Here is a 27,460-nt window from a genome sequence, read left to right as displayed (position 1 = left end):
TAGTTCTAGATGATGTATATAAAACTCCTAGTTCTATAAACAAATATAAATAAATATAAAACTCCTAGTGCTATGGACAAAAAAATATAAAACTCCGAGTGCTATGGACAAATAAATATAAATGAATATAAACTCCTAGTGCTATAAACAAATGAATATAAAACTCCTAGTGATATGGACAAATAAATATAAATGAATATAAAACTCCTAGTGCTATGGACAAATGAATATAAACTCCTAGTGCTATGGACAAATGAATATAAAACTAGTGCTATGGACAAATGAATATAAATGAATATAAAACTCCTAGTACTATGGACAAATATATATAAATGAATATAAAACTCCCTAGTGCTATGGACAAATGAATATAAAACTCCTAGTGCTATGGACAAATAAATATAAATGAATATAAACGCCTAATGCTATGGACAAATAAATATAAAACTCCTAGTGCTATGGACAAATAAATATGAATGAATATAAACTCCTAGTGATATAAACAAATAAACGTAAACTCCTAGTGCTATGGACAAATGAATATAAAACTCCTAGTGCTACGGACAAATGAATATAAACTCCTAGTGCTATGGACAAATGAATATAAAACTCCTAGTCCTATGGACAAATGAATATAAAACTCCTAGTGCTATGGACAAATAATTATAAATGAATATAAACTCCTAGTGCTATAGAAAATGAGTATAAACTCCTAGTGCTATGGACAAAAAAATATAAAACTCCGAGTGCTATGGACAAATAAATATAAATGAATATAAACTCCTAGTGCTATAAACAAATGAATATAAAACTCCTATAGTGCTATGGACAAATAAATATAAAACTCCTGGTGCTATGGACAAATAAATATAAATGAATATAAACTCCTAGTGCTATAAACAAATGAATATAAAACTCCTATAGTGCTATGGACAAATAAACATAAACTCCTGGTGCTATGGACAAATAAATATAAAATAAATATAAATGAATATAAACTCCTAGTGCTATGGACAAATAAATATAAAACTCCTAGTGCTATAAACAAATGAATATAAAACTCCTAGTGCTATGGACAAATGAATATAAAACTTTTAGTGCTATGGACAAATGAATATAAAACTCCTAGTGCTATGGACAAATGAATATAAACTCCTAGTGCTATGGACAAATGAATATAAAACTCCCAGTGCTATGTACAAATAAATATAAATGAATATAAAACTCCTAGTACTATGGACAAATAAATATAAATGAATATAAAACTCCCTAGTGCTATAGAAAATGAATATAAACTCCTAGTGCTATGGACAAATAAATATAAATGAATATAAACTCCTAGTGCTATGGACAAATAAATATAAATGAATATAAACTCCTAGTGCTATAGAAAATAAATATAAACTCCTAGTGCTATAAACAAATGAATATAAAACTCCTAGTGCTATGGACAAATAAATATAAAACTCCTAGTGCTATAGAAAATGAATATAAACTCCTAGTGATGTGGACAAATAAATATAAAACTCCGAGTGCTATGGACAAATAAATATAAATGAATATAAACTCCTAGTGCTATAAATAAATGAATATAAAACTCATAGTGCTATGGACAAATAAATATAAAACTCCAGGTGCTATAAACAAATAAATATAACCTCCTAGTGCTTTGGATAAATAAACGTAAACTCCTAGTGCTATGTACAAATGAATATAAAACTCCTAGTGCTATAAACAAATAAATATAAAGTCCTAGTGCTATGGACAAATAAATATAAACTCCTCGTGTTATGGACAAATGAATATAAAACTCCTAGTGCTATGGACAAATAAATATAAATGAATATAAACTCCTAGTGCTATAGAAAATCAATATAAACTCCTAGTGCTTTGGACAAATAAACGTAAACTCCTGGTGCTATGGACAAATGAATATAAAACTCCTAGTGCTATAAACAAATAAATATAAAACTCCTAGTGCTATGGACAAATGAATATAAACTCTTAGTGCTATGGACAATTGAATATAAAACTCCTAGTGCTATGGACAAATAAATATAAATGAATATAAACCCCTGGTGCTATAGAAAATGAATATAAACTCCTAGTGCTATGGACAAATAAATATAAAACTCTGAGTGCTATGGACAAATAAATATGAATGAATATAAACTCCTAGTGCTATGGACAAATGAATATAAAACTCCTAGTGCTATGAACAAATAAATATAAATGAATATAAACTCCTAGTGCTATGGACAAATAAATATAAAACTCCTAGTGCTATGTAAAAATAAATATAAAACTCCTAGTGCTATGGACAATTAAATATAAATGAATATAAACTCCTGGTGCTATAAACAAATGAATATAAAACTGCTAGTGCTGTGGACAAATAAATATAAAACTCTGAGTGCTATGGACAAATAAATATAAATGAATATAAACTACTAGTGCTATAAACAAATGAATATAAACTCCTGGTGCTATAAACAAATGAATATAAACTCCTGGTGCTATAAACAAATGAATATAAAACTACTAGTGCTATAAACAAATAAATATAAAACTCAGTGGTCTCATTCCGATCTACTCCACTATACCCTGGGTTCGTTCATGGGGTATTCACATATTCAAATTATCTGCCCTTGATTGTAGCTTGATTCTACAAACCAATCAAAAAACAGTTTATAAGCCAGTCTTAGCCTCATTGTTTACGTTCACAAAAGTATGGCGGCTTATTCACTCGATTATGAGAAAGTTTTCAAGAAATTTAATATTTAACAAGTCAAACAGCAACATGCAAGTCGTTATGTATCCAAAGTTCTGGGAAAGAACTTATATAGGCTTTGCCTGTTGTTCAATCCTTTTCAAATGAATAAACTATTGTTTAAACTAAAGATTGGTAAATAAAAATAGCACAATCATCAGAATAGATAATTTGAATATGTCTTCCCCATGGAGACCAGGGTATATCGGAACGGAAAGAGACCACTGGGGGAACCAAGGATGCTGTTCTTTATATCCTATTATATTTCTAAAGCTGGTTTATATTTATCTATTACATATTTGTTATATATTTATTATATATAAACATCTACATTCACTATATCCTACTTTCATTTCTTACCTTTCAACATGTCAGGGCTGTGTTTTAATTCTAACTCAACTTTAAGTTGTATTTGCAGACAGGCCTTACATGTTTGTAAGATATTAACACTAGTATATCATATTCGAATTATATCAATATAATGTACTACACAGACATTCATCATAGTTAAATGATTTTTTATCTCACCATATTTTATGTACCTGTATTCAGAATGAGATGGGTTACAATATCATGTCCAGTTAGATGAGTTTTTATCTCACCATATTTTATGTACCTGTATTGAGAATGAGATTGACAGGCCATACATGTTTGTAAATTTTTAATTCGAATTATACCATTATACCACATACAGATATTGATCATACATAATTACACGAGTTTATATGTCACCATATTTTATGTACCTGTATTCAGAATGAGATTGGTTACAATAAAATGTCCAGTAAAAGAGAAATGTGTTTCTTGTATTTTTAAAACGCTGAATGAAAACCTCAGTATAATATGAAGACGTTCTTGTTAAATTTTGTGAATAATATTGCAATCTGTTTTTATACACCCACATTTTCATGTGGACGTATATTGTCGTCGCCCCTGTCCGTCCGTCTGTCCATCCACAATTGTTTGTGAACACTCTAGAGGTCACAATTTTTATCCGATTTAAATGAAACTTGAAATATAGGTTTATCACCCTAAGATCTCGGTTCCTTTCGATATTGGCATGTATCGGACTGTAACTTCATGGATTATGGCCCTTGATTGTACGAAAAATCACGTTTTTAGCTTGTGAACACTGTAGAGGTCACAATTTTTTTTATCCGATTTGGTTTAAACTTGAAATATATGTTTATAACCCAAAGATCTCAGTTCCTTTCGATATTCGCGCTTATCGGACCATAACTTACTGAATTATGGCCCCTGATTGTACGAAAAATCGCGTTTTTAGCTTGTGGACCCTATAAAGGTCATAATTTTTATCCGATTTAAAAAAACGTTTTAGTATATCACCGTTACATCCTAAGGATGGCTGAGTTCGAATTTCGTGATAATCGGACCAAAACTGACTGACAAAATGGCCGCCCGTCGTTCTCAAATAGCATAAAAATATGGTATATCAAGGTTTTGGACCCTATAGAGGGCACAATTTTTATCCGATTTTGTTGAAACTTGAAATGTAAGTTTATAACCCAAAGATCTCAGTTCTTTTCGATATCTGCACTTATCGGATCTTGGTTGCTTTCGATATGCAAGTGCGCGCTGTATCATAAAGTCTGTCATTGAGTCAATTGGCGTGGTTTCGATTCCCCAGTTGTATGTGACAAGGAGTAGGGTCGCCGGTCCAACCTCGTGGGTTTTCTCCGGGTCCTCCGGTTTCCTCCCACTGCTAAAGACCCCTAAGCGCAAGCGAATTATGAAAATATAATTGAACCATGTTAGTCCCGAAATGACCTAGTTTGTGTCGAGTGGATGTTAAACCCTATTTCTCTCTCTCTCTCTCTCTCTGCTTTCGATATTCGCGCATATCGGGCCGTAACTTCCTGAATTATGGCCCCTGATTGTACGAAAAATCGTGTTTTTAGCTTGTGGTCCCTCTAGAGGTCACAATTATTAACCAATTTAAAAAAAAACGTTTGAATATATCACTGTTACACCCTTATGATGGTTGAGTCCGAATTCCGTACAAATCGGACCAAAACTGCAGGACAAAATGGCTGCCCCTCGTACGCAAATATTGTAAATATATGGTATATCAAGGTTTTGGACCCTCTAGAGAGAGGACACAATTTTGATGAAACTTGAAATACCTGTTTATAACCCAAAGATCTTGGTTCCTTCCAATATTCATGCATATCGGATCGTAACTTCCTGAATTATGGCCCTTGATTGGACGAAAAATCACTTCTTTTTTTGAGCTTGTTTCCTGTCCATTCCTTGCAAAATGTTGGCGTATCTTGCATGAAAACCGCTTGTTTCCCAATAATTCTTACTGGTGCAAAAAAGTTGTAAGAATTTTCTTTTTCAGTAATACTGTAAATTCTGTAAAACTGTATTTTCACTGATGTGAGTCGTAACTCTGTTATTCAAAACTGTAATAAATTTCAATCAAATACGCTCAAAGTTTAAACTAAACTAATTCTAGAAACTTTATCTATTACGAAAATAATCTGGAAAACATTGATTTTAAGTCGGGGGGAGGGGGGCGAGTCATACTTTAGGAATAAGTACCTGAATCCCACAAAACACCAATTTAAGATATGTAGCCAATAAGACAGTAAATTGAAAAGAAATAGTTTTTTTATTATTGAATATCCAGTTTGATATAAAACTGAAAATCAATTCTTTATTGAGTATCAAGTTTGAATGAATCAGAGAATGAATGATTGAAAAGGGGTTTAACGACGGGCATACGCCATACAGTGCGCTATGGAATAAAAGTTGCCCAGATAGCCATTGGATTCTATCTGTCAAGGGCTCTTTTACCTGCATGCCTGGAGTCACGGTGGCTAAGTGGGTAAGACGCTGTCTCACTAGCCTGGAGGCCGCGTGTCAGGATTTTCCGATGTGGTTTCCCCTTGTCAGTTGTGCAGGAAAGAGGGCCTAACAAAAACAGCTGTCTAGCCATTTGGATGGGACGGAAACTGATGTCCCGTGTATACATTGGCGTGCACGTAAAGGATCCCTTGGCAGTTGGAATTCAATATAAGAGTAGGCCATAGTGCCGCTGCCTGGCACAGTTTCGTACATAGTACTATTTGCGTAGCTAGGAAGTTAAACCCCATTTCATTTCATTCCACCTGCAGGCCGCGTACGGGGTCGGGGGCCACAATTTTTTTTTTTTCTATCAGAACAATTAAAAGCTGTTTCAAAAACACTCTGTTCAGTGCATTTGTTTAAAACTGTTGCGCCCTCACAAATGATTGGAATTCACTGACACACTGACCCACATCTCACGGAGAACTACCGTAGTCTCGTACATGTATGTCCAGACCGATTGAAAAGAGTTATCTTCGAGATGGCGCTTTGTAAAGCGTTCTCGGCAACGATTTATTTTATAAACAAATAAGAGGAATGTGAATATTTTTTAAATGGAATTTTGAGATTTTTGGAAGATCTAGATTTAGTAATGGAGGGTTTATTTCTAATATTATTTAGCTTTTCTCTTTTGTTTCTGACAGTTTCAGGTTAGTAAAAATAGAAGAGAAATGAAATGGGTTCATCTATGAAACGATGTTATTTTTTTTTTTATAATTTATTAGCTCATATGATCCATACCGGTACATCTAGATCTAGTGGGTTGAATCAGAACTTTTTATATGTTTAAGCCAATATAAACAGTGATAGTTTCATAGTGTAATATAATCAGGATTCTTAAATGGGCAATGCAAATTACCGGTAATTGTATTAGACTATTAGGCCCTATTGTCGATAATCTATTGACATTGTACTCACCTCATTCAGTCACAAACTCTAACTCCATTCATGTCTAGAAATAAGCTTTGAGCCGTTTTAGGGTGCTGTCATTTTGGGTGGTCATCATATTAATGTTGTTAATAATTCATCACTAGATGTTTTTGTGTTGTTTATTTTTAGCTGATATCGGAGACAAGTTATCGTATTATGAAATAATAACAACTCCAGAAACGATTGGTCGATATCGACGTAGTATTTATACAGATGAGCAACATGACGATAACGAACAGCTCATTAAAGAAATAACACTCACAGCTTTTAACAGGTAATGGGGGGTGGGGGTGAAAGTCTGTCATTAAGTCAAGTGGAATTGCCCGCTTATACTTGGGTTTTCTCAGGGTCCTCCGGTTTCATCCCACAGCTAAAGACCCCTACATGGAAGTGAAGTATTGAAATAAAATTGAACCATATGTTAGTCCCGAAATGATCTAGTTTGTGTCAATTGGACGTAAATCCCTCTCTCTCTCTCTCTCTTTCTCTCTCTCTCTCTGTCTCTCTCTCTAAATCTAAATCTAAATAATAATAAAACCCTGTTTTGTATACTTTCAGGTCATTTCATTTAATATTGAAACCAAGAACAGAAATATTTTCACCAAATTTTAAAATCAGCGTCGTTCATTCTGATGGCAGTGAAACAATTGCAGCTTTACAAGAAGGAAATTTCTATGAGGGTAAAGTACAAGGTGTGTGTAGACCAGAGATCTTAATCCATTTTAAATCCATCGACCAAAGTCAGTTAACAGATATCGTTGCAAGCTTCTGACAATAATGTTGATATGCTTCCATTCCCTTTGGGGGAAAAGGGGTAATGCGTGCCCTTGAGGGGAGGGGTAATGCGTGTGCTTGAGGGGAGGGGGGATGCTTGAGGGGAGGGGGGATGGATGTGCTTCAGTTTATAAGGTTTGTCATTGAGTCAAGTGCCATGGTTTTGATCGCAAGGAGTAGGGTTGTCTGCCTAAATTTATGGGCTTTCTACCAAATCCTCCAGTTTCTTCCCACTGCTAAAGATCCCGGCATGCAAGTAAATTATTGAAATAAAATATGTACCATATGTTAGTCCCAAAATGACCTAGTTTTTGCCGATTGGAAATTAAACCCCATTTTCCTCACTTTGTCTCTCTCTGTAAAGTAGCTAATTCAAAGTTGTTTCATTCTTCAGAATGTATGTATAATATTAGAATGTAAGAGCTTCATAAATGAAATTTGTATTTCGAAAAGTATACTTTGTATTTTTACACCGTGACTTTAGTAGTATGAAACACTGAAAAAAAAAAATGTATTTTGAAACTTTGTCCATCCTCAAACTTTTGGCAACATTATAATTCCATACTGTACATTTTATATTTACATGGCAGATGAAGAGGATTCTGAAGTACATGGTTATTTTGAAGATGGAAGTTTTACAGGAACTATTTTATTGGACGGAGAGTTGTATATTATTGAGGTATGTTTATTCTGTTTTACTGGAAGGGGTGTTGTATATTATTGAGGTACGTTTATTCCATTTTACTGGAAGGAGAGTTGTATATTATTGAGGTAGGTTTATTCTGTTTTACTGGAAGGAGAGTTGTATATTATTGAGGTAGGTTTATTCTGTTTTACTGGAAGGAGAGTTGTATATTATTGAGGTAGGTTTATTCCATTTTACTGGAAGGAGAGTTGTATATTATTGAGGTAGGTTTATTCTGTTTTACTGGAAGGAGAGTTGTATATTATTGAGGTAGGTTTATTCCATTTTACTGGAAGGAGAGTTGTATATTATTGAGGTAGGTTTATTCTGTTTTACTGGAAGGAGAGTTGTATATTATTGAGGTAGGTTTATTCTGTTTTACTGGAAGGAGAGTTGTATATTATTGAGGTAGGTTTATTCTGTTTTACTGGAAGGAGAGTTGTATATTATTGAGGTAGGTTTATTCTGTTTTAATATTCTCTCTAGGAATATGAAACATTGGAATTCTGACACTCAAGCATATTTCTTCTTGACATTTTTAAACCTTTGATTTTGGAAATATGTCATCTTTCAAACAGCATACAAGACAAAATTATGTATTTGTAGACTTCATTAAGTGGGTGTTTCTATACAATAAAGTTGATCATATTGTATCTGACAGGATATCGACTTTTTGTTATTGTTCTAAGATTGTAAGAGCTAGAGAACAGCTCTACATGCAAAACAGAACTGATAAAAGAGAGAGAGAGAGAGAGAGAGAGAGAGAGAGAGAGAGAGAGAGAAAGATAGAGAGAGAGAGAGAGGTTTAACATCCACTGGACACAAACTAGGTCATTTCAGTACTAACTAGCAATGGGAGGAAACCCAATTCAGAATGACATGATTCATACAATTGAGAATGACACGATTTATACAGTTGAGAATAACTTGATGTATACAGTTGAGAATGACACGATTTATACAGTTGAGAATGACTTGATGTATACAGTTGAGAATAATTTGATTTATACAGTTGAGAATGTCTTGATTTATACAGTTGAGAATGACATGATTTATACATAAAACGAGAATAACATATTTTATACAATTGAGAATGACACGATGAGTTGAACCTGTTGTGCTGTGTATATATGGATGACTTTTCATTTCAGTCGGCATGGAGACATATAGATGATAAGAATCATGGGATAGGAAGTGGTAAAATGGTGGCCTATCGTGGTTCAGACATGCAATGGCCAGACAAAGGACAAGATCGGTTCGAATAATTTTATTTTAAACCAATATTGGTTTTAATATGTATTTGGCTTACTGATTTTTAAAAAAAATTTATGATGACAGTATTTGATTTTATACTCTGTGTTTGATGTAGGGGCTATTTTGTTTTAAACAATATGATAATTTGTACCATTATCCTAATTTTTTAAAATATATTTTTAGGTGTGTTTACACATTAAATCGAACTTCATGTGTTTTAGGGAGCCACACGGTGGCTAAGTGGGTAAGACGTTGGCTCGCTAGTCTGGAGGTCGCTTGTTCGATCCCTGCATTGGCCGAGAAAGTTTGTCAGGATTTTCCAACATGGTTTCCCCTTGTCAGTGGTGCAGGACAGAGGGCCTGACAAGGCTAGCTGTCTAGTCATTTGAATGGAATGAAAATCTGAGGTCCGTGTATACATTAGCATGCATGCAAAAGATCCCTTGGCAGTTGGAATTTGATATAAGAGTAGGTCATAGTGCCGCTGCCCAGGCAAAATTTCCATCATAGCACACTGTATGGTGTATGCCCGTCTTCGTTAGCCCAGTCGTAACAGAACAGTAGGATGTTAAACCACATTTCATTTCATTTCATGTTTTTTAAGGTTAAATTGACTGACAGGTAATTTCTCTTACCTGTCAGTTAAAATAAGAGCTTCACGCCAGCCTATCTGTTGTAATAAAGTCTGTGTATTTGTTTAATTACAGACATAGTTATTGTCAATCAGCTCGAGTTGACAGTAACGATGAGATGTCAGATACGTCAACTACAGAATCAAAACCGAACTCGGACACACAGAAACGGAAGAAACGAGCCACACCGACTAAAAACACCTGTACACTGTTTGCTGTAGCTGATTATAAATTCTACGTAGCGATGGGTAGAAGTGATATTTACAGAACGGCCAGTTATCTCGTGAGTTTATTTTATATACATCATCATCATCGAATATAGACAATCATTGTTGTATCACACTCACACTAAAAACACAATCTGATTAAAACACAGATCCTATTTCGTTTCGTTTTTTATAGTTCAAAATTTCGTTTTACTTGTCTTTACTACACTAGGGTCTGGAAGAGTTCTTATCATTGACGTGTTCTGAATGGTGTGAGAAATTAGCCAATGAAGCGGTCTGTTACGGTGAGCTTTAGGCGTGTTTTGCACGGAACTGTGGGTAATCCATTAGAAACATCAATGCTGATTGGTTAATCAAATGTCTAACGTCATAGGGTCAAAAGCTGCTTGTATGACTTCTGACAGGACCTATCGCTACAAGTTGTCAGATCTTTATGTAGTGTAGGCCATCGAAAGTATAAAAAAAACGAAACGAAATATAGATCTGTATTATAATCAGATTGCTAAAAACATATTCACTAACTGAACAACCATAACAGACTGTCTTTATTGTTGCCATCAACAAATACAATAATACAATGTTCACCTGAAATGTCCTCGTTCTGTTCATTGATCTGTTCCTGAAATTGTTCTCAATTTTGCAGGAAATATTGTAACCGCTTATATTTTTGTAAGACAATGTTTTATTTAAAATACAGCCTATCTACCTAATAAAAGAATGAATATGGATAGATAGAGAATCTTCTACTAGTCTTTTTTGATATCAAAAAATATCAAAACTTTAATCAATGAATATGTTTAATTATGCAGGTTGGTGTGATCGAGAGAACAGACGCTATTTATCGTCAGACTAACTGGGGTGGAACTCAACAACTTACTGGACTTGGTCTAGAATTAGGACTGGTATGTTGTTATTATATTCTACTCAAATTAAATCTGTTAGTTAATGTTTTAATAATTACAATAACGCCAGGTCTGTTATCAATGAGTTAATGTTATAATAACTACAGTATCGCCAGATCTGTTATCAGTGAGTTAATGTTATAATAACTACAGTAATGCCAGATCTGTTATCAATGAGTTAATCTGTTATAAATGAGTTAATGTTATATGAGCTACAAGTACTCTAGATCTGTTATCAATGAGTTAATGTTATATGAGCTACAAGTACTCTAGATCTGTTATCAATGAGTTAATGTTATATGAGCTACAAGTACTCTAGATCTGTTATCAATGAGTTAATGTTATATGAGCTACAAGTACTCTAGATCTGTTATCAATAACTTGAATAAATGAGATTAAAATGAAGCTTATTGTCTGCATGTTGATTAAAATAAGTTATATTATTTATTTGATGTTTATAGATTCGTATACACGACGCTCCAACAATTAGTACATATCATTATAATCAGGCTAAAAACGACTGGGCAACTGGAGATTTTCTTGATGTGAGTATTATTTTGTGTCGGAGAGAGAGAAATGAGGTTTAACGTCGACTCAACACAAACTAGGTCATTTCGGGACTAACTTCTTTTTTTTAAAAATTTTATTTACACAATTCGCTTGCACATAGGGGTCTTTAGCAGTGTGAGGAAACCGGAGGACCCGGAGAAAACCCACGAGGTTTCCTATGGGTCCTCCAGTTTCTTTGCACTACAAGAAAATACCCATGAGCAAGCACTTAATTGATATAAAATTGTAACCCATTTCTCTCTTTCTCTAAACCCATTTAGCTCCCTTAGCTTATTTTAGCTATATATATATATATGTTTATTTATTATGAAGAAAGTAGTTTATTTTTAGGCGTTCGGACGTGATGACACTTTATTTTTGGAATCAGACAGATATAGGTGTATGTTTATTTTTTATAAAGAATACTGTTAAATAAAATGATTTATTATGAAGAATACTGTTGAATAATTAAATGATTTGATTTATTTGTAGGCGTTTGGACGAGATGAAACGTTACAGAATTATTGTGTGGGACACTTGTTTACACATCAGAGTTTTACCAACAATGTTTTAGGTCTGGCGTATATTTCACCTGCTAGAACATCTGGTCTCGGTGGTATATGCTCCCCAAGTAAGTTACACATGTCTTATTTTCTGGAAAAACCTTAAAATTTATCTAGTAAAAGGGGCGTTAAATGGTTGAGTGGTCTAAACTGTGTGCTTTAGATCATTATGTCTGTCGTTGAGTCAAGTGACATGGTTCGTACCCCAGATTTGTATGTGACAAGGGGTTGGGTCAAACCTCACAGGTTTTCTCTGGATCCTCCAGGTTCCTCCCGCTGCTGAAGACCCCTACGGACAAGCAAATTATTGAAATAGATACGTACCATATTATATTCCCAATGTGGCCTGCTTTGTGTTGAGTGGATGTTAAACCCATTTCTCTCTCGTTCAGCGGGATTTCACTACAGTAGTATGTGGACTTCACCAGAAAGTTGCATTTCAATGGCCAAACACTATCATGTATATATCAAATCAATTGAATGTATTAAGGGAAAGCTGTAAGATTCTACTGTGCAGTACAGTCCAAGGTCTCACTCAAAATGAAAAGAGTGATGGATTAATTGTATGTTTATATTTTTTGTAGGTCAGACGTCCGGTGGTATAGTGAGGAGTTATAACACTGGTTGGACTACAACGAAAAATACCGGTGGTGATACCGTTTTAACTCAACAAGCTGATTTAGTTACAGCTCATGGTAGGTACAGATATAACATGGTACAGATCACAGAACACTGACACATTTCTGATCCACAGTCAAGAGCTTTGACACCCATCTTGCAGAAACTTTTACCATTCCTAACTTGTTGGCGATAATATGCTTAACCCTCACATGATCAGCCATCACCATGTCATGCACCGAGGTAGTTCCGTTAGGAACTGTCTCGGATCGGACGATGTCCGCTGATAGTTCCTACCGCTTGCTATATAGCTGCAATATGAAAATACCGCCCATCCCCACCTCTGGTCTAAGGCTATTTTGGAATCCTTACCGACTATTTTTCACTCTGATTCTTCTTTGCTTGCTAAAGGAATCATTTCTTGCCACAGCTGACACACATTTATAATAATTCAACACTATTTTCAAGCAGAATTTTGCGATAAAAAACATACACAAAATACGTTTGAACTGATCAGACATTACGAGACTCGAACATGCGCAGACCCCATGTTTATTTAATCGCTAAATTCTACTTGAAAAGAGTGTTGAATTATTATATATTTGTGTCAAATATGACGAGAAATGATTCCTTTTGCGAAGAATAAACATTCACGGTGAAAACTAGAAGGTAAGGGTTCCAAAATAGCCTGAGAACAGAGGTGGGGAAGAGCGGTATTTTACCGTATTTTCATATTGTAGCTATATAGCAAGTGGTAGGAACTGTTAGCGAACTATGTTCGCTCAGAGACAGTTCCTAAAGGAACTAGCGCCGAGGTAATGTTTTCTTGATCGTTTGTGTGTCATCGTCAAGGCTCTCTTTGCCACGTTTAAATTCCACAGCCCACTTGTTTACTTTGGAAAAGTAAGGGGCATCATACTCAAAAGTGGAGACATTGTCAGCATGTATCTGTGTTAGGGTTAGTCCTCTCCGTTGCAGGTACTTGATATTTTTGATGACTGCCCTATAGCCAGTTTTGTCCATTTCTGGTTATTTCAATGGATAGATTCACAAAATAGTGCAAAAGTTTGGTTCAATCCAATTGATCTCATGCTGAGAACTTTTCAGTCAGCCCTCATATTATAGTTGGTAAGGGATTCCTCAAATTACAGTCAGTGGCTATAAATAAACTATAAAATATTACAAACGGTTTATGAAATATTTGAAATATTAGGGAACTTCGTTAAATTTTAAATAAATAACCCACAGATATATAGATCTTGATTTCCAAAATCAACAAATTTTAACCATAAATTAACTTTTTACCGCGGAACTAAAACTCCATTGACTCATTATCTGATCGGGCAATTAATCACTGGCTTGTGGTGGAGACTCTGACACCCGAGCTCAAAATTCACAGAGTCCACCGCTGGATTTTGATGTGTGTTAAATTTAACATTTTCTATCCACAGTGTCATTCACTCCAGTTTTGTGGGTTGGTTGTTTGAACGCATTTCCCTTAAAATAAAAATGCCTGCTTGTCAATTCACACCTATGAAACAGTTTATGGTAGACTTAATATTTGTAAATTAATTTTATTTTACTCTTTTTGTTTCATTTCCTACCAACAGAAATTGGTAAGTTACTTTTGTTTTATATTTCCCACATGATGAGATGCCCCATCAGAGAGACAATAAAGGATTTATAAGTAATAAGCTAACAATATTTTAGTCACAAAATAACTGAGAATTAAACACTAATATTTATTTATTGTAAACTAAAATTGAACTTTTTATTAAGATCTTTTTAATATGATAGATTCTACTCATTTTTCAGTGTAATTATGATTTGAATTTTTAATATCATTGATTCATTTTTATCCATCATTTTATGTATTTTTAAATGGTTGAGAGCGAGACATTAAGTAATGTATTGTAACAACAAGAGGTCTGTAGGCAATGTCTTGAGCTAGAGACCATTAAACGACTTAAAATACAGACACTGCGCATGTGCTTTTACAGTGAAATAGGTCACGCGAGTCCAATATTTCACTAGTATAAATGATGTACGATTGGCAAATTGCCTGTACGATTATTTGAAATAATGGTACGCCAACATCAAAGGGTGACGTCACATCTGTATTTCAAGTGTTTTTAGTCTTTTAGCTTGATTTTGGGTGCATTATTTATAAATAAATAAATTATTATTGATATTATTATAATTATTTACAGGTCATAATTGGGGTAGTGAACATGACAGTGATACAGGAAACTGTGCCCCTTCCAGTATATTCGGTGATGGTAAATATCTCATGTACCCATTCTCAGTTACAGGATATGATTCAAATAATTTCGTAAGTTTGTTGTTCTACCATAACTTTATTAAAATGAAATCAGCTCAGAACTTTAACCTTCTTAGCCTCATAAGGGATAAACAAGTTTTATGTGATTTTCACGGATATTAGACAATATAATATCTAGTTCTGTTGTTTTATGATAATTGTTAATTATTAGATTCAAAATTCAGTTTGACCTTGTTTGTTTGGATCATAGAGTAAGATGCTAACCAGGAGGTTTCAGGTTCTCTATACTGGTGTTTGCAGAGCATGTCCCCCAGTGTTTGCTCGGAGTCTGTGTTGCAGGATGCAGGGACTGACAAAGACAGTATTTAGATGTTTAGATGGGATGAATGACTGAGGTCCTGTGCATACATTGGCGTGCACTTAATAGAACAACTGACAGTTGGAATTTGATATAAGCGTAGACTGTAACGGCACCTGACAGTTGGAAATTTGATATAAGAGTAGACAGTAGCACAGCTGTTTGGGCACACTATATGACGTTTGTACATCTTCATTAGCCCAGTCGCTGTTGAAAAGTAGGATGTTAAACCCCATTTGATTTTATGTGTATGTTTGTTGTCATTTTTCTTTTTCAGAAATTTTCTGATTGTAGTAAAGTTTCTGTACAGAAAGTTTTGGCGGCAAAACTTGATTCTTGTTTTAAAGGTGAGTGGAATATATATTCTAACATTGATGAATTGTGTCTGTAAGATGGAAAATCAATTTCAATTTTAAACTGTGACTAAATAATTGGGCAAGGCCGAAGATGATGATGAATGTTTAAGACTATGGTGCTTGTAAGAATGACTTATAACAGTGTCAAAAATATTATTCACATTAACCAGAGGCCTGAGCCTCGTCTAAGGATTTGATCGTGCGCGGCAATGTCGGACGAAGCCCCACGCGAACACCGCAGGTGAGAGTCCAGGCGGGGGGTCTGGGGGGCCCCCCCCCAAGAAAATTTTGAAAATTGACTCCCTTAGACTCGATTTCTGAGCACTTGAAAAATAGTTTCGGAGATTTGATACACGATTAGTTTTGGCATCTTGTTAAACCATGGATTTATTAATACCCTGTAAAATCGAGATCAAAACACTGATGCGGCGTTCCCGCAGACAGAAATTTACCCAGAAAACAATCAGAAAGACGGTTTTGTAAACCTACGCACCATGGTATAGTATTGGCACATGGGAAAAACCTTCTCAGCGATTTTCAAAACGTATGTATGTTGCCGCCCAGTCTTCAACTTTTGGGCTCAGTAGGCGGCACAGTTTGGCCAATGCGCGGCGGCAGTGCCGCCTAGTCATCATGTTAAACGAGGCTCTGCCAGAGGCCCCATATGTCTTGAAGCCTTCACTAATAAATTGCACTCAAACTGATGCCTTGTTTTTTTTCCCACGACGGACTAAATTATCTCCCTTAGTTGTTATTTTTACTTGTTTAATTGTAGAGCCTACTCCAGTGACGTTATGTGGTAATGGTAAAATCGATGCTGGTACTGATGAGGAATGTGATGCCGGATTTCTGGGAAAATACGGGCAGGATAAATGTTGTAACTCATTTTGTAAACTTACCGCTACGTCTGAATGTAGGTCAGTTGTATTTCTTCTTTTATGGCTGCTATATATAATAAACGTTCTCTGTTCCTTGTACACTATGCAGTTCCCCATGCATGTTTATCCAGATTAAAATATACATATAGCAAGTGATCTGCTTACATTTAGCCCATTTTTATTGTTTTCTGAAAATACGAAGAATTGAAGAAGCCATGAATGGTCTGATGCAGGTAAATGCATGAGGTACCCTGTGCTTTCTAGAACACCTGATACCACCCAGTGTAGATATATAGTATTGATAGATATTGTACATGATACAGGGTATGCTTACTTTATCTAGAACACCTGATACCACTTGGTCAAGATATATTGTATTGATAGATGTTGTACATGATACAGGGTATACTTACTCTATCTAGAACACCTGATACCACCTAGTCTAGATATATAGTATTGATAGATGTTGTACATAAGACAGGGTATGCTTACTCTATCTAGAACACCTGATACCATTTATCATCGCTCGTATTTTTAAATGAGTTTGGGGGCGGGGTGTCCGAATGGTTTAATATGTTTGCTTTAGATCACAAGATCTGTCATTGAGTCAAGTGGCATAGTTTCGATTCCCTGCTGTGTAGGATTGTCTGTCCTCCAGTTTCCTCCCCCTGCATGCAAGCGAAATATTGAAATCAGATTTAACCATATGTTAGTCCCGAAATGACCTAGTTTGTGTCAAGTAGACATTAAACCCCATTTCTCTCTATCTCTTTAAATGAATGTTGTTTTATTTTGTTTCAGTCCTGTCAACCATGAATGTTGTTTAAACTGTCAAAGAGCACCTGTTGGTACCGTCTGTAGAAACGACACGTTTAGTTCGTGTAAAACAATCAGCTATTGTCCATATCCTTTATAATAATATCCACGGCGAATATTTAGGCTCGTTTTCCATATCCACGTTTCTGTTGGTTACATGGAAATGATCCCATTACATTTACAACCTTTTGACCGGCAAAAACACTGCAAAAATGTGTACATTGATAGTGGGACTTACACTTTTCACAGCATAGTTTTTCATAATCTATTTGTCTGACTCTGTGGAGCTGGTGAATAGAGTGGGATTCCAGTCTATTAAGCTGGTGAATAGAGTGGGATTCGAACCTGTGAATAGAGTGGGATTCCACTCTATCAAGCTGGTTAGTGTATGATCCAGTATAATTCAATCGTAAAGACCCAGGAAACTTACGATCAATCATATATATAATCAAAATAAACACAATTGACCAAATTGTCAATTGAAATCTTTTGGTGCCAGATCTTTTCATAAAGCTGCATCTGTAAAAAGGAATTCTCTACTAGATGAACTTTGACTCATTTTGTCGTTAAGTCAATTCAAATCTCATCTAAAGACATACCTGGATAATCTGTGGTGTAAGAATGTTTGTATGTGAGGATGAGTCCGACGCTTTCTGGATCTAGCTCATTACAAATGGACATTCATTATTATTATATAATATTATTTGTGAACTTTTTCATGTGATATGTTGACCAATTGTCGGACGTCTTGGCTGTATTGAATTATATACGCGCTCTGTCATGATTTTAAATGCCTGTTTTATTTGTTGAAGATACACATTACACATGCAAGAACACTAGAACTATCAGTAAGTTATTCATGCCTTAACGTTATCACAGGAAATAGCTTAGATTGTCCAGCCTCTTTAAATGCTGATGACGACACATCTTGTATAGACAGGTAAGACAAAGTGATCAAGACTAATCATATATTTCATGAACTATGAATCCAAACCTATGAATCATTCATCTGATCAAAGTACGATTTGATGCTATTTAATAACACTGGCCTTTTAGTTTCGTTTTGTATAGTTCCAAATTTTGGTGTACCTGTCTTTACTACACTATGATCTGGAAGTGAGGAATCAGCTAATGGATCGAGCGGTCTGTTACCGCGAGTTCTTGGCGTGCGATGTACGGAACTGTGGGTAAACCACTAGAAATTGTCTTTACTACACTAGGATCTGGAAGAGTTGTTGTATAACCTGCATTCTGGTTGAAGTGAGGGATCAGCCAATGAAACGGTCTGTTATGGCGATTTCTTGTGGTGCGATGCACAATACTGTTGGTAAATCACTAGAACCTTCAACGCTGATTGATTAATCAATGTCAGACGTCATAGGCTCAAAAACCGCTTGGTACGACCCCTGACGTGACCTTCTACTACAACTGGTCAGATCTTCATGTAGTGTAGGCCATGGAAAGTATAAAAAAACAAAATGAAATATAGATGTGTATTTTAATCAGATTGTCTTGTCATTAAATAACATAAGTGATTATTATAAATTAATGTTTAGTTTACTTTTTAAACATTATGCAAGAGCTAAATCTGCATATCGCAGGTCTTTCTTTAGGCCTCAAATGTTATCTAAATTATTAATTAGACATTAATTAACTTATCCAGACCATAATCAGCTTTTGATGGCATCGGATATCTCTGATATTAAATAGATTAGAACAGTTCAGTCATATTTTGATTTAAGCTAAAAATGGAGGAGCGAGACTTAGCTTCGAACAACCAGTACGGTGGTTGAAATTATTGCACACATCTTGTCAAACCTTCAAAGGCTAATATCTTCGCTTGCAATAGAGTAATTTGAATGAAATTTTCAAATTATTCATTTTACATTATCTATTTTCGAACTATTAAAGCAAGAATGGCTATAGCTCTTTATCTAAATCTTGCATAATGTATCTTTAATATATGACTGTGTATATAACATGGGGGAGGTAGAATTTATACTTCCAGTTCTTATATATTCTGTTATTATCGTGTGGGGGGGGGGAGCAGTGGTGACTTCGTGAATAAGATATTTGCCCGCTAACCTGGAGATCCCTGTTAGATCCCAGAGATGGCCGAGAAAGTTCATCAGGATTGTCCAGCATGGTTCGACCTTGTTAGTGGTGTAGTAGACAGAGTTTGGCAAGGAACAAGATCTAATCGTACAAATAGGATGAAAGACTGTGGTCCCGTGTAACAAGTGGGAACAGGACATAAAAATCTTTCGATTCTCCTGGGCTCGAGTTCACAAAGCATTCTCTGACTTAAGTTAAGAATTTACTCAAAATTGTTCGCCTTATTTTAATTACAATATAGCCCTTTATAAAACTTTTGTTGTTTTGAAGTATCAAATACATCAAGAAGAAACTATGTGCAAAGTTTCGTGTTTCTGGAACCAAGATATTTCTCATAAACAGTGATTGAAAGTTGAGTAAATTCTTAACTTAAGTCTGAGAATGCTTTGTGAACTTGGGGCTTGGGCTTACTCTTCGAATTTTAACCCTGCCTATTTCAATGTCCTTTACCTATCGAATACCTTAGTACACTCCTAGAATGACAGAAAGACAGACCGTAAAGATACCTTGGCAGTCAGAATTCTTTAAAGAGTAGGTGAAAACGACGCTGTCCAGGCAAAAATAAACCCCATAGCACAATGCATGGTGTATTACAGTAAAGTTGATATCGTTGACTTAGCAATAAATAACGTTTATAAATGAATCTATACGACATTAATAGATCAGTCGTCAGTTTATATACATGCAGTAGTTAATTAAGTGTGTGTTATGTCACTAAGGTGTTACCCTAAAACCGTGACTATTGAATGATATACACCTGCTAATTAATGATGGGTGTTATAAATAGTCACATCTTTTACAGCTAGTTACACACTTGCTAATTAATAACAACTGTATAATTTCTAACCACTTTCTATACATACTAAACATTGGTTTAGAATACTGACCACTTCTATGATTTAATGACAATAATTGTCATTACTAAAAGGCCTAGCTCCATAAGTCAACGGTATCAGCTTACCAGTGTATATATATGCTAGTCATCATTAGCCAGATTCAGCATGTTTATCCTGGTTGGTGTAGAAAAGTAAAACACTAAATCCCACTTGATTTACTTTCAGTGGTGTATGTCGAGGAGGGGCGTGTCTAGGAATCTGTGAAGGTCAAGGTCTTCAACCCTGTGTTTGTGAAGAAGGTAGATTTATTTATAGAATATTCAACTGAATTATCAGCACTTCCCCTTAATTGGTTATTTATACTGGCAATATGTAAGGATTTGTTTATGCCTCCTCCCCCCCCCATCCAGGTAGGGTCTCCTGTCCAACCTTGTGGGTTTTCTCTGGGTCCTGCTTGTATGTGACAAGGAGTAGGGTCATCTATCCAACCTCATGGGTTGTCTTCCGGTCCTCCGGTTTCCTGCCACTACTAAAGACTCCTATGCACAAGTGAATTATTTAAATAAAATTGAACAATGTGTTAGTCCCAAAATGACCTAGTCTGCCTGAGTGGACGTTAAACTCTCTCTCTCTCTCTGTTGTAAAAACATAGGCGTAGGGGGCCAATTTCAGATAGGGGGGTGCTGAGGCTACTTTGTCAACCAAATTGTCAGAATGAATCGGTCATTAACTAAAACAAATTTTCCATTTTACAATTATATTTCTATGCTATTTGGTCTAGTTTAATGATGTTTGTGCCGGAAAAATGGAAATGCATTGCCCGAAAATGGATGGTTCACCGAATCTGAGGGAGGGGTGGCTTGCAGCCCCCCTGGCTCCTGTGCTTATGTGTATAAAAACTATCGTTAAACCAATATTGAACTATTTATAATTACCAATCCCTCAAATGACATTCTAAGACTATGATGGGTATTTTTTTTTTTTTTTTTTTTTTTACAGTGTCAACATCTTGTTTACGTTGTTGTCGGAATTCAACCCATGGAGTATGTAATCACTTGAAACCACAAACATCGCTACCTCATGGAAGACCCTGTGCTCAAGGCTACTGTGTGGCTGTAAGTTAAATTATCACAAATTGTTCCTCCAGATCTAGAATAAAAAAATGTGTTGAAAGTTAACGAAAATGATATACATAGACGCTCCCAATGTTTAATATAGATTGATGATTGAAGACTATGAAAAGTGCAACAACAGATTTATTCGGTTATAACTTGTTTCACCTTGTCTGTGGTGCCAGACAGAGTGATGTCCCCTTGTCTGTGGTGCCAGACAGAGTGATGTCCCCTTATTAGTGGTGGAAGACAAAGTCGTGTCCCTTGTCAGTGGTGGAAGACAGAGTCATGTCCCCTTGTCAGTGGTGCAAGAAAAGGCCCATCATAAATTTCAGGAAAATTATAGTGGGTGTTGTATAAATCATATATCCTCTCATATGGTTGCAAAATGTTCACAAATTTTCAACCATTTTTGAACTGATATACCTTTTAGAGAGAGAGAGAGAGAAATGGTGTTTAACATCCACTCAACACAAACTAGGTCATTTTGGGAATAACTTATGGTTCAATTTTATTGCAGTAATTCGTTTGCGTGTAGGAGTCTTTAGTAGTGGAAGGAAATCGGTGGACCCGGAGAAAACCCACGAGGTTGGACAGGTGACCCTACTCCTTGTCACATACAAGGAGGACCCAGAGAAAACTCACAAGGTTGGACAGGCGACCCTACTCCTTGTCATGTACAACTGGGGGATATTCCTTTTAGAGATTCAACTTCCACAAAATATGACATCAAATGACATCAAAGACGTTAATTACCTGATAATTTCATTATTTTCATGTTTACTGATATGAAGATATAATTTGTTAAATTTTACAGGGAAGTTGTAAGAAAGCTGCCCAGAGTTTGGTAGAGAGATTATTTAATTTAATAGACAATATCTCTTTAGATGCTATTTGTAAGTATATTTTATAAACATTGTCACTTCAGACATAACTGCTGTATCATAAAGTCTGTCATTGAGTCGACTGGCGTGGTTTCGAATCCCCGGTCGTACGTGACAAGGAGTAGGGTCGCCTGTCCAACCTCGTGGGTTTTCTCCGGGTCCTCCGGTTTCCTCCCACTGCTAAAGACCCCTACGCGCAAGCGAATTATGTAAATAAAATTAAACCATATGTTGGTCCCGAAATGACCTAGTTTGTGTCGAGTGGACGTTAAACCCCATTTCTCTCTCTCTTTATGAATTGTAAATCGTGTTTCAGTAATATTTTGTATTTCAGTGATATTTTTTAAGATAATATTGTGGGTTGTGTGAGGATTTTATTATTTTGTATTTCAGTGATATTTTTTAGAGATAATATTGTGGGTTGTGTGAGGATTTTATTATTTTGTATTTCAGTGATATTTTTTAGAGATAATATTGTGGGTTGTGTGAAGATTTTATTATTTTGTATTTCAGTGATATTTTTTAGAGATAATATTGTGGGTTGTGTGAGGATTTTATTATTTTGTATTTCAGTGATATTTTTTAGAGATAATATTGTGGGTTGTGTGAGGATTTTATTATTTTGTATTTCAGTGATATTTTTTTAGAGATAATATTGTGGGTTGTGTGAGGATTTTATTATTTTGTATTTCAGTGATATTTTTTAGAGATAATATTGTGGGTTGTGTGATGATTTTTACCCTGATTCTGTGGATTCCTATTTCATGTGGAATATCATATTGGGTAAGTTTGAAAATACGTCCATGAAATTGATTCACTAGCAATTAAGTTTTGACTTAAAATCCTGGATTTCTCCCTTTAAAAACATTGTTTATTTAATATAATCTCCCTGTATAAATCGATATGTATTGGATGTAACCTCCCTGTATACAAGATTGAATATAACCTCCTTTGTATACAACATTATTTATATGATATAAGCTCCCTTGAATAAAACCTTGAATATTTTATATTATATATTTTATGTCTTCAGGATAGAAAACGAGAAAGAAGGTTTAACAATATAATGGATATTGAACCTAGAACGGTATGCTATTGGTTTTTATTTCACCCCATCTTCCTGTAGTTATGCTGCAGTGGCTGCATGTACACACTGATAATGCGCATAAAAACAAGATTTATTTAGGTCACATCAGCTTGAATTTTAACAATTTACTTCCAGTTTTAGGGAGAGTTGGGGTGTGGGGAGGGGGGGGTAAATACAAAAAGATACTTGGTTTCCCTTGTCAAAAAGATTTGAGTTCAGATTTTTTCCCTGTGTCATTGGTGCAGGACGGATGGCCTGACAAGGACAGCTTTCTAATCATTTGGATGGATGAAAACCCAAGGTACTGTGTGCGCGTAAAAGATCCTATGGAAGTCGGAATTCAATATAAGAGTAAGTCAAATATGCGTGACAAGGAGTAGGGTCGTCTGTCCAACATCGTTTGTTTTCTCCGGGTCCTCAGGTTTCCCCCACTACTAAAGACCCGTACGCGCAAGCGAATTATTGAAATAAGATTAAACCATATGTTAGTCCCAAAATGACCTAGTTTGTGTCGAGTGGATGTTAAACCCCATTTCTCTCTCTCTCTCTCTCTTCTCTCTCTCTCTGTAGGCCCTAGTCGCTGTCCGGGCAAAATTTATCTCATAGCACACTGGATGCCCGTCTTCATTAGCCAGTTGGGGAAGAACAATGAAATTTTAAGCCCCATTTCATTTCATTTGAGTTCATCTCTCCTGTTATATATATAATATTTTCTGTTTTCAAGGATCGTATGTTTGTTTATGATGAAGATAAAAGACGTGTGAAAGTTCCCGATCAACATGTAAGGCCGAGAACACCAAAAGAAATTTTCATAGCTCGATCACATAAAAAATATTAATGGCAAACAATCAATTTTTGTACACAATAACACAGCCAAAATATAAAACAGTCAATTAGTAGCCAAAACTATATTAAAGGGACATGACAGTTTTCGCTATTATAGTTAAAAGATAGATAACATCAAGAGAGAATTTCAGTCAAATTACTGAGCCGAGAAAACTGCATTTGAAAAACACTGTAACCTCGATTGTCATTGTCCAGATTATATATTTTGATGGTTAATCATAAATAGCCATTGAATTGCAGATCTGTTTAAAGTCGTACCCATCAGATGGCATCAAGAGTTGATTATGGTCTTGTTATGTTTATTAATGTCATGTTAATTAATGTCTAATTAATAGTTTAAAGAAAGACTTGTAATAGGCAGATTTAGCTTTTGCATAATGTATGATTAAGTCTGGAAAATTGTGATACAATATTGACCTAGCATCTGACCTTTAATGGTGTGCCCATGGCTGCAGTAACCATTACACAAACTAAGCACATGCTTGGGGCATAATGGGGTGGGGGGACACAGAATTTCTGCTTTGTTAAATAACTCTGAAATATGACTATTATGAAAACCCTGAAATATGACTGTAATGGTAGCCCTGAAAGATGACTGTATCGATAGCCCTGAAAAATGAATGTTATGGTAGCCCTGAAGTATGACTCTTATGGTAGCCCTAATAAATGACTGTAACGATAGCCCTGGAATATACCACCAGCATAATCTATATGTTGTGTCTGACAAAGTTTAAACAGGCTTCAGGTACAATATGATGAAATGTTACTTATATAAATATAGTTATAAATGTTATTTATACAAATAGTTATAAACGTTACTTATATAAATACCGTTATAAACGTTACTTATATAAATACAGTTTTAAACGTAATGTTATCCATAATAATGGTTACAGTTACAAAGGGTAATTGATAGACTGCTGTTAAATTATTTATTCCTACATTTTTGATACTCAATCATTGTAATTGTTTTTTTTATAACTGTCTTTATTTTGTAAATAGTGTTTTTAAAGCAAGTTTTATAAATAGTGTTTTTAAAACAGTTTTTTGTGAACAGTGTTTTTGACACAGTTTTGTAAATAGTGATTTTAAAACTGTTTTTGTGAATAGTGTTTTTAAAGCAGTTTTTTCTGAACTGAATAGAATAAGTATCATTGTTTGTATTTTTGTCTAGGGCAAAGTTTGTTTTATATCAGTGTTTAATAGAGTAGGGTGGGGATGTCCCAATGATGCAAGTGACTTGAAAGTTATACCCACCTGTAACAAGAAGTAGGCCATGCACCTGCATAATTCGTTTATTCCAGGTGATAGAAAAACTTTCATTAACATCTGGAGTACGAGAGATTTGAGGCGAGAGGTTTGAGGCGTCAAGTAGGCCTACATCCACGAAACCTGTGTCAAAATGTTTCTTAGAATCACCAATAAATCCGCTTATGAGTAGTCTATTTATGGGATTAACCCACTTCTGAGTAGGTCAAAGGTCACAATTGGTTGGCCACGCCCAATCTATATTAAATGCAAAACGCAGTACATGCACAAAATGGGCATTCAAACTGTTCCTTGGGACCCCCTAGGGCAATGTGAATCCTTCTGAGTGAGTACTTTTGGGAATTAACCCGCTTTAGAGTAGGTCCAGGGTCACCATTGGTCGGCCACGCCCAATCGTCCACTGTACTCGAGTTGTTAATGAAATCTTTGTTAGACTCAAGCTCTGATTGAAAGCAGATTAATGAAATAAAACATCTACCACATGTTAGTCCCAGAATAGGACAATCTAATTAAAACACAGATCCAATTTCGTTTCGTTTTTATAGTTCAAAATTTCGATTTTATTTGTCTTTACTACACTTGGTAGGCCATCAAAAGTATAAAAAACGAAACGAAATATAGATCTATATTTTAATTAGATTGAGAATAGGAGATAGTTGACTTTACATATCACCCGGCTCAACATTGTATTACTGATTTATATAAAAGTTTAAATTGACTGTGATATTATATGTATATTTATAGAGATATATCTTTTAGATTTATTTTTGTTTTATATAGATGTATGTGTTAACGCTAGGTTCCCACTGTCGTGCGATGTGTTACGATAGGATTATTCCTATATTGAGTCCACGATCTGGTATACGTGCCGATACGTTAATCGGACGCGTTTCAATACGATCAACACGATTGCTACAACTGATCTCAATATGTGATGAGACCTGATAGGATCACCACGGTTACTCCACGATTAAAACCACGATTTCAATCGCAGCGCGAATCGTGATGCTGGGAACCTAGCATTAGTAAAATAAAATGGTGTTAAAATTGAATTATAATGTTATTTAATTCTGTGTAGTTGTCTTTGCACCAATTATAGCAATGACGGCAGTGAAAGGCAAATGGAGCCGTCACGGTTATATGTAGGGAACCAGTTAATTCTGTTTGGGACCATTTTGGAAGACCTTGTCTTGTCGCTTATCTCTACAGTCGGGTCACAATCCCCAGGAATACTTTTCGAGGCCATGGCATTTGTAGCCATTTTGGATTTTGGCGGCCATTTGAATCAATTGTCTGTGACCAACAAAACCTATAAAATGATATATTACTCGTGTCATTTCGCCAACAATATTTATCAAAGTCAATTTCAGACCATTTTTGGCCGCCATCTTGGATTTTCGGCTTTCAGGGAGTTAGCCAGTAGTTTTCAGAAGTAGCAAACTATAGATATCTTTACTAGGGCCCCTTTTATCAGAAACCGTCGTCAAACCTTGTTCCTCGAGAAATGGGGGTTGTAACCCGACTAGTAGGCTATCTGTTGTGCTTTTGGTGGGTCGCGATTACCACCCATACCATGGGGTGGGGGTGGGGGAATGGCCTAATGGTTAGCACGTGCGCGCTGTATCATGATCAACTTAATACATAGTCTCGGTTTCTCGATTACCGATCGTCGATTTGATAATTGATTTGTGAAATGGGTATTTGATTTATTAAATGGGTATTTGTTTTGAGAAATGGGTATTTGTTTGCGTATGAAATTTTAGCCAATGTTCATTTATTTGACCAGCTATAGGGGGTGGTGGCCGATACATATATATATAACGCATGCACTTTAGATCATATAAGAT

The 27,460-nt window shown here is 35.3% G+C and overlaps 1 protein-coding gene across 1 annotated transcript; it reads left to right on the top strand.

Annotated features, from left to right (window-relative positions):
• Nucleotides 1-6,151: 6,151 nt before the first annotated feature.
• LOC126831602 (ADAM 17-like protease) lies at nt 6,152-26,665 on the top strand. The gene is made up of 22 exons (XM_050562198.2): nt 6,152-6,291; nt 6,701-6,845; nt 7,130-7,263; nt 7,936-8,024; nt 9,182-9,285; nt 9,992-10,199; nt 10,953-11,045; nt 11,507-11,590; nt 12,087-12,225; nt 12,742-12,852; nt 14,386-14,391; nt 14,986-15,107; nt 15,692-15,761; nt 16,546-16,687; nt 17,450-17,552; nt 18,343-18,404; nt 20,641-20,714; nt 21,415-21,530; nt 22,345-22,423; nt 23,106-23,194; nt 23,445-23,498; nt 24,223-26,665. Exons 1-22 carry the CDS (start codon nt 6,234-6,236, stop codon nt 24,334-24,336), a joined length of 2,196 nt encoding a protein of 731 aa, XP_050418155.1. The 5' UTR covers nt 6,152-6,233; the 3' UTR covers nt 24,337-26,665.
• The last annotated feature ends 795 nt before the right edge of the window (nt 26,666-27,460 follow it).

The sequence above is a fragment of the Patella vulgata genome, chromosome 9 (assembly GCF_932274485.2).
Source record: "Patella vulgata chromosome 9, xgPatVulg1.2, whole genome shotgun sequence".
NCBI classification, from domain to species: domain Eukaryota; kingdom Metazoa; phylum Mollusca; class Gastropoda; family Patellidae; genus Patella; species Patella vulgata.
The sequence above is the reverse complement of the archived record's forward strand: the minus strand, read 5'-3'. Positions and strand labels throughout refer to the sequence as shown.

Excerpts from the sequence above, each read along its gene's own strand:
- LOC126831602 (XM_050562198.2), top strand. The coding sequence starts at position 6,234 with ATGGAGGGTTTATTTCTAATATTATTTAGCTTTTCTCTTTTGTTTCTG. Across the intron at positions 7,264-7,935 it reads CTATGAGGGTAAAGTACAAG|ATGAAGAGGATTCTGAAGTA; the intron begins GTGTGTGTAGAC and ends TTTACATGGCAG. Across the intron at positions 10,200-10,952 it reads ACAGAACGGCCAGTTATCTC|GTTGGTGTGATCGAGAGAAC; the intron begins GTGAGTTTATTT and ends TTAATTATGCAG.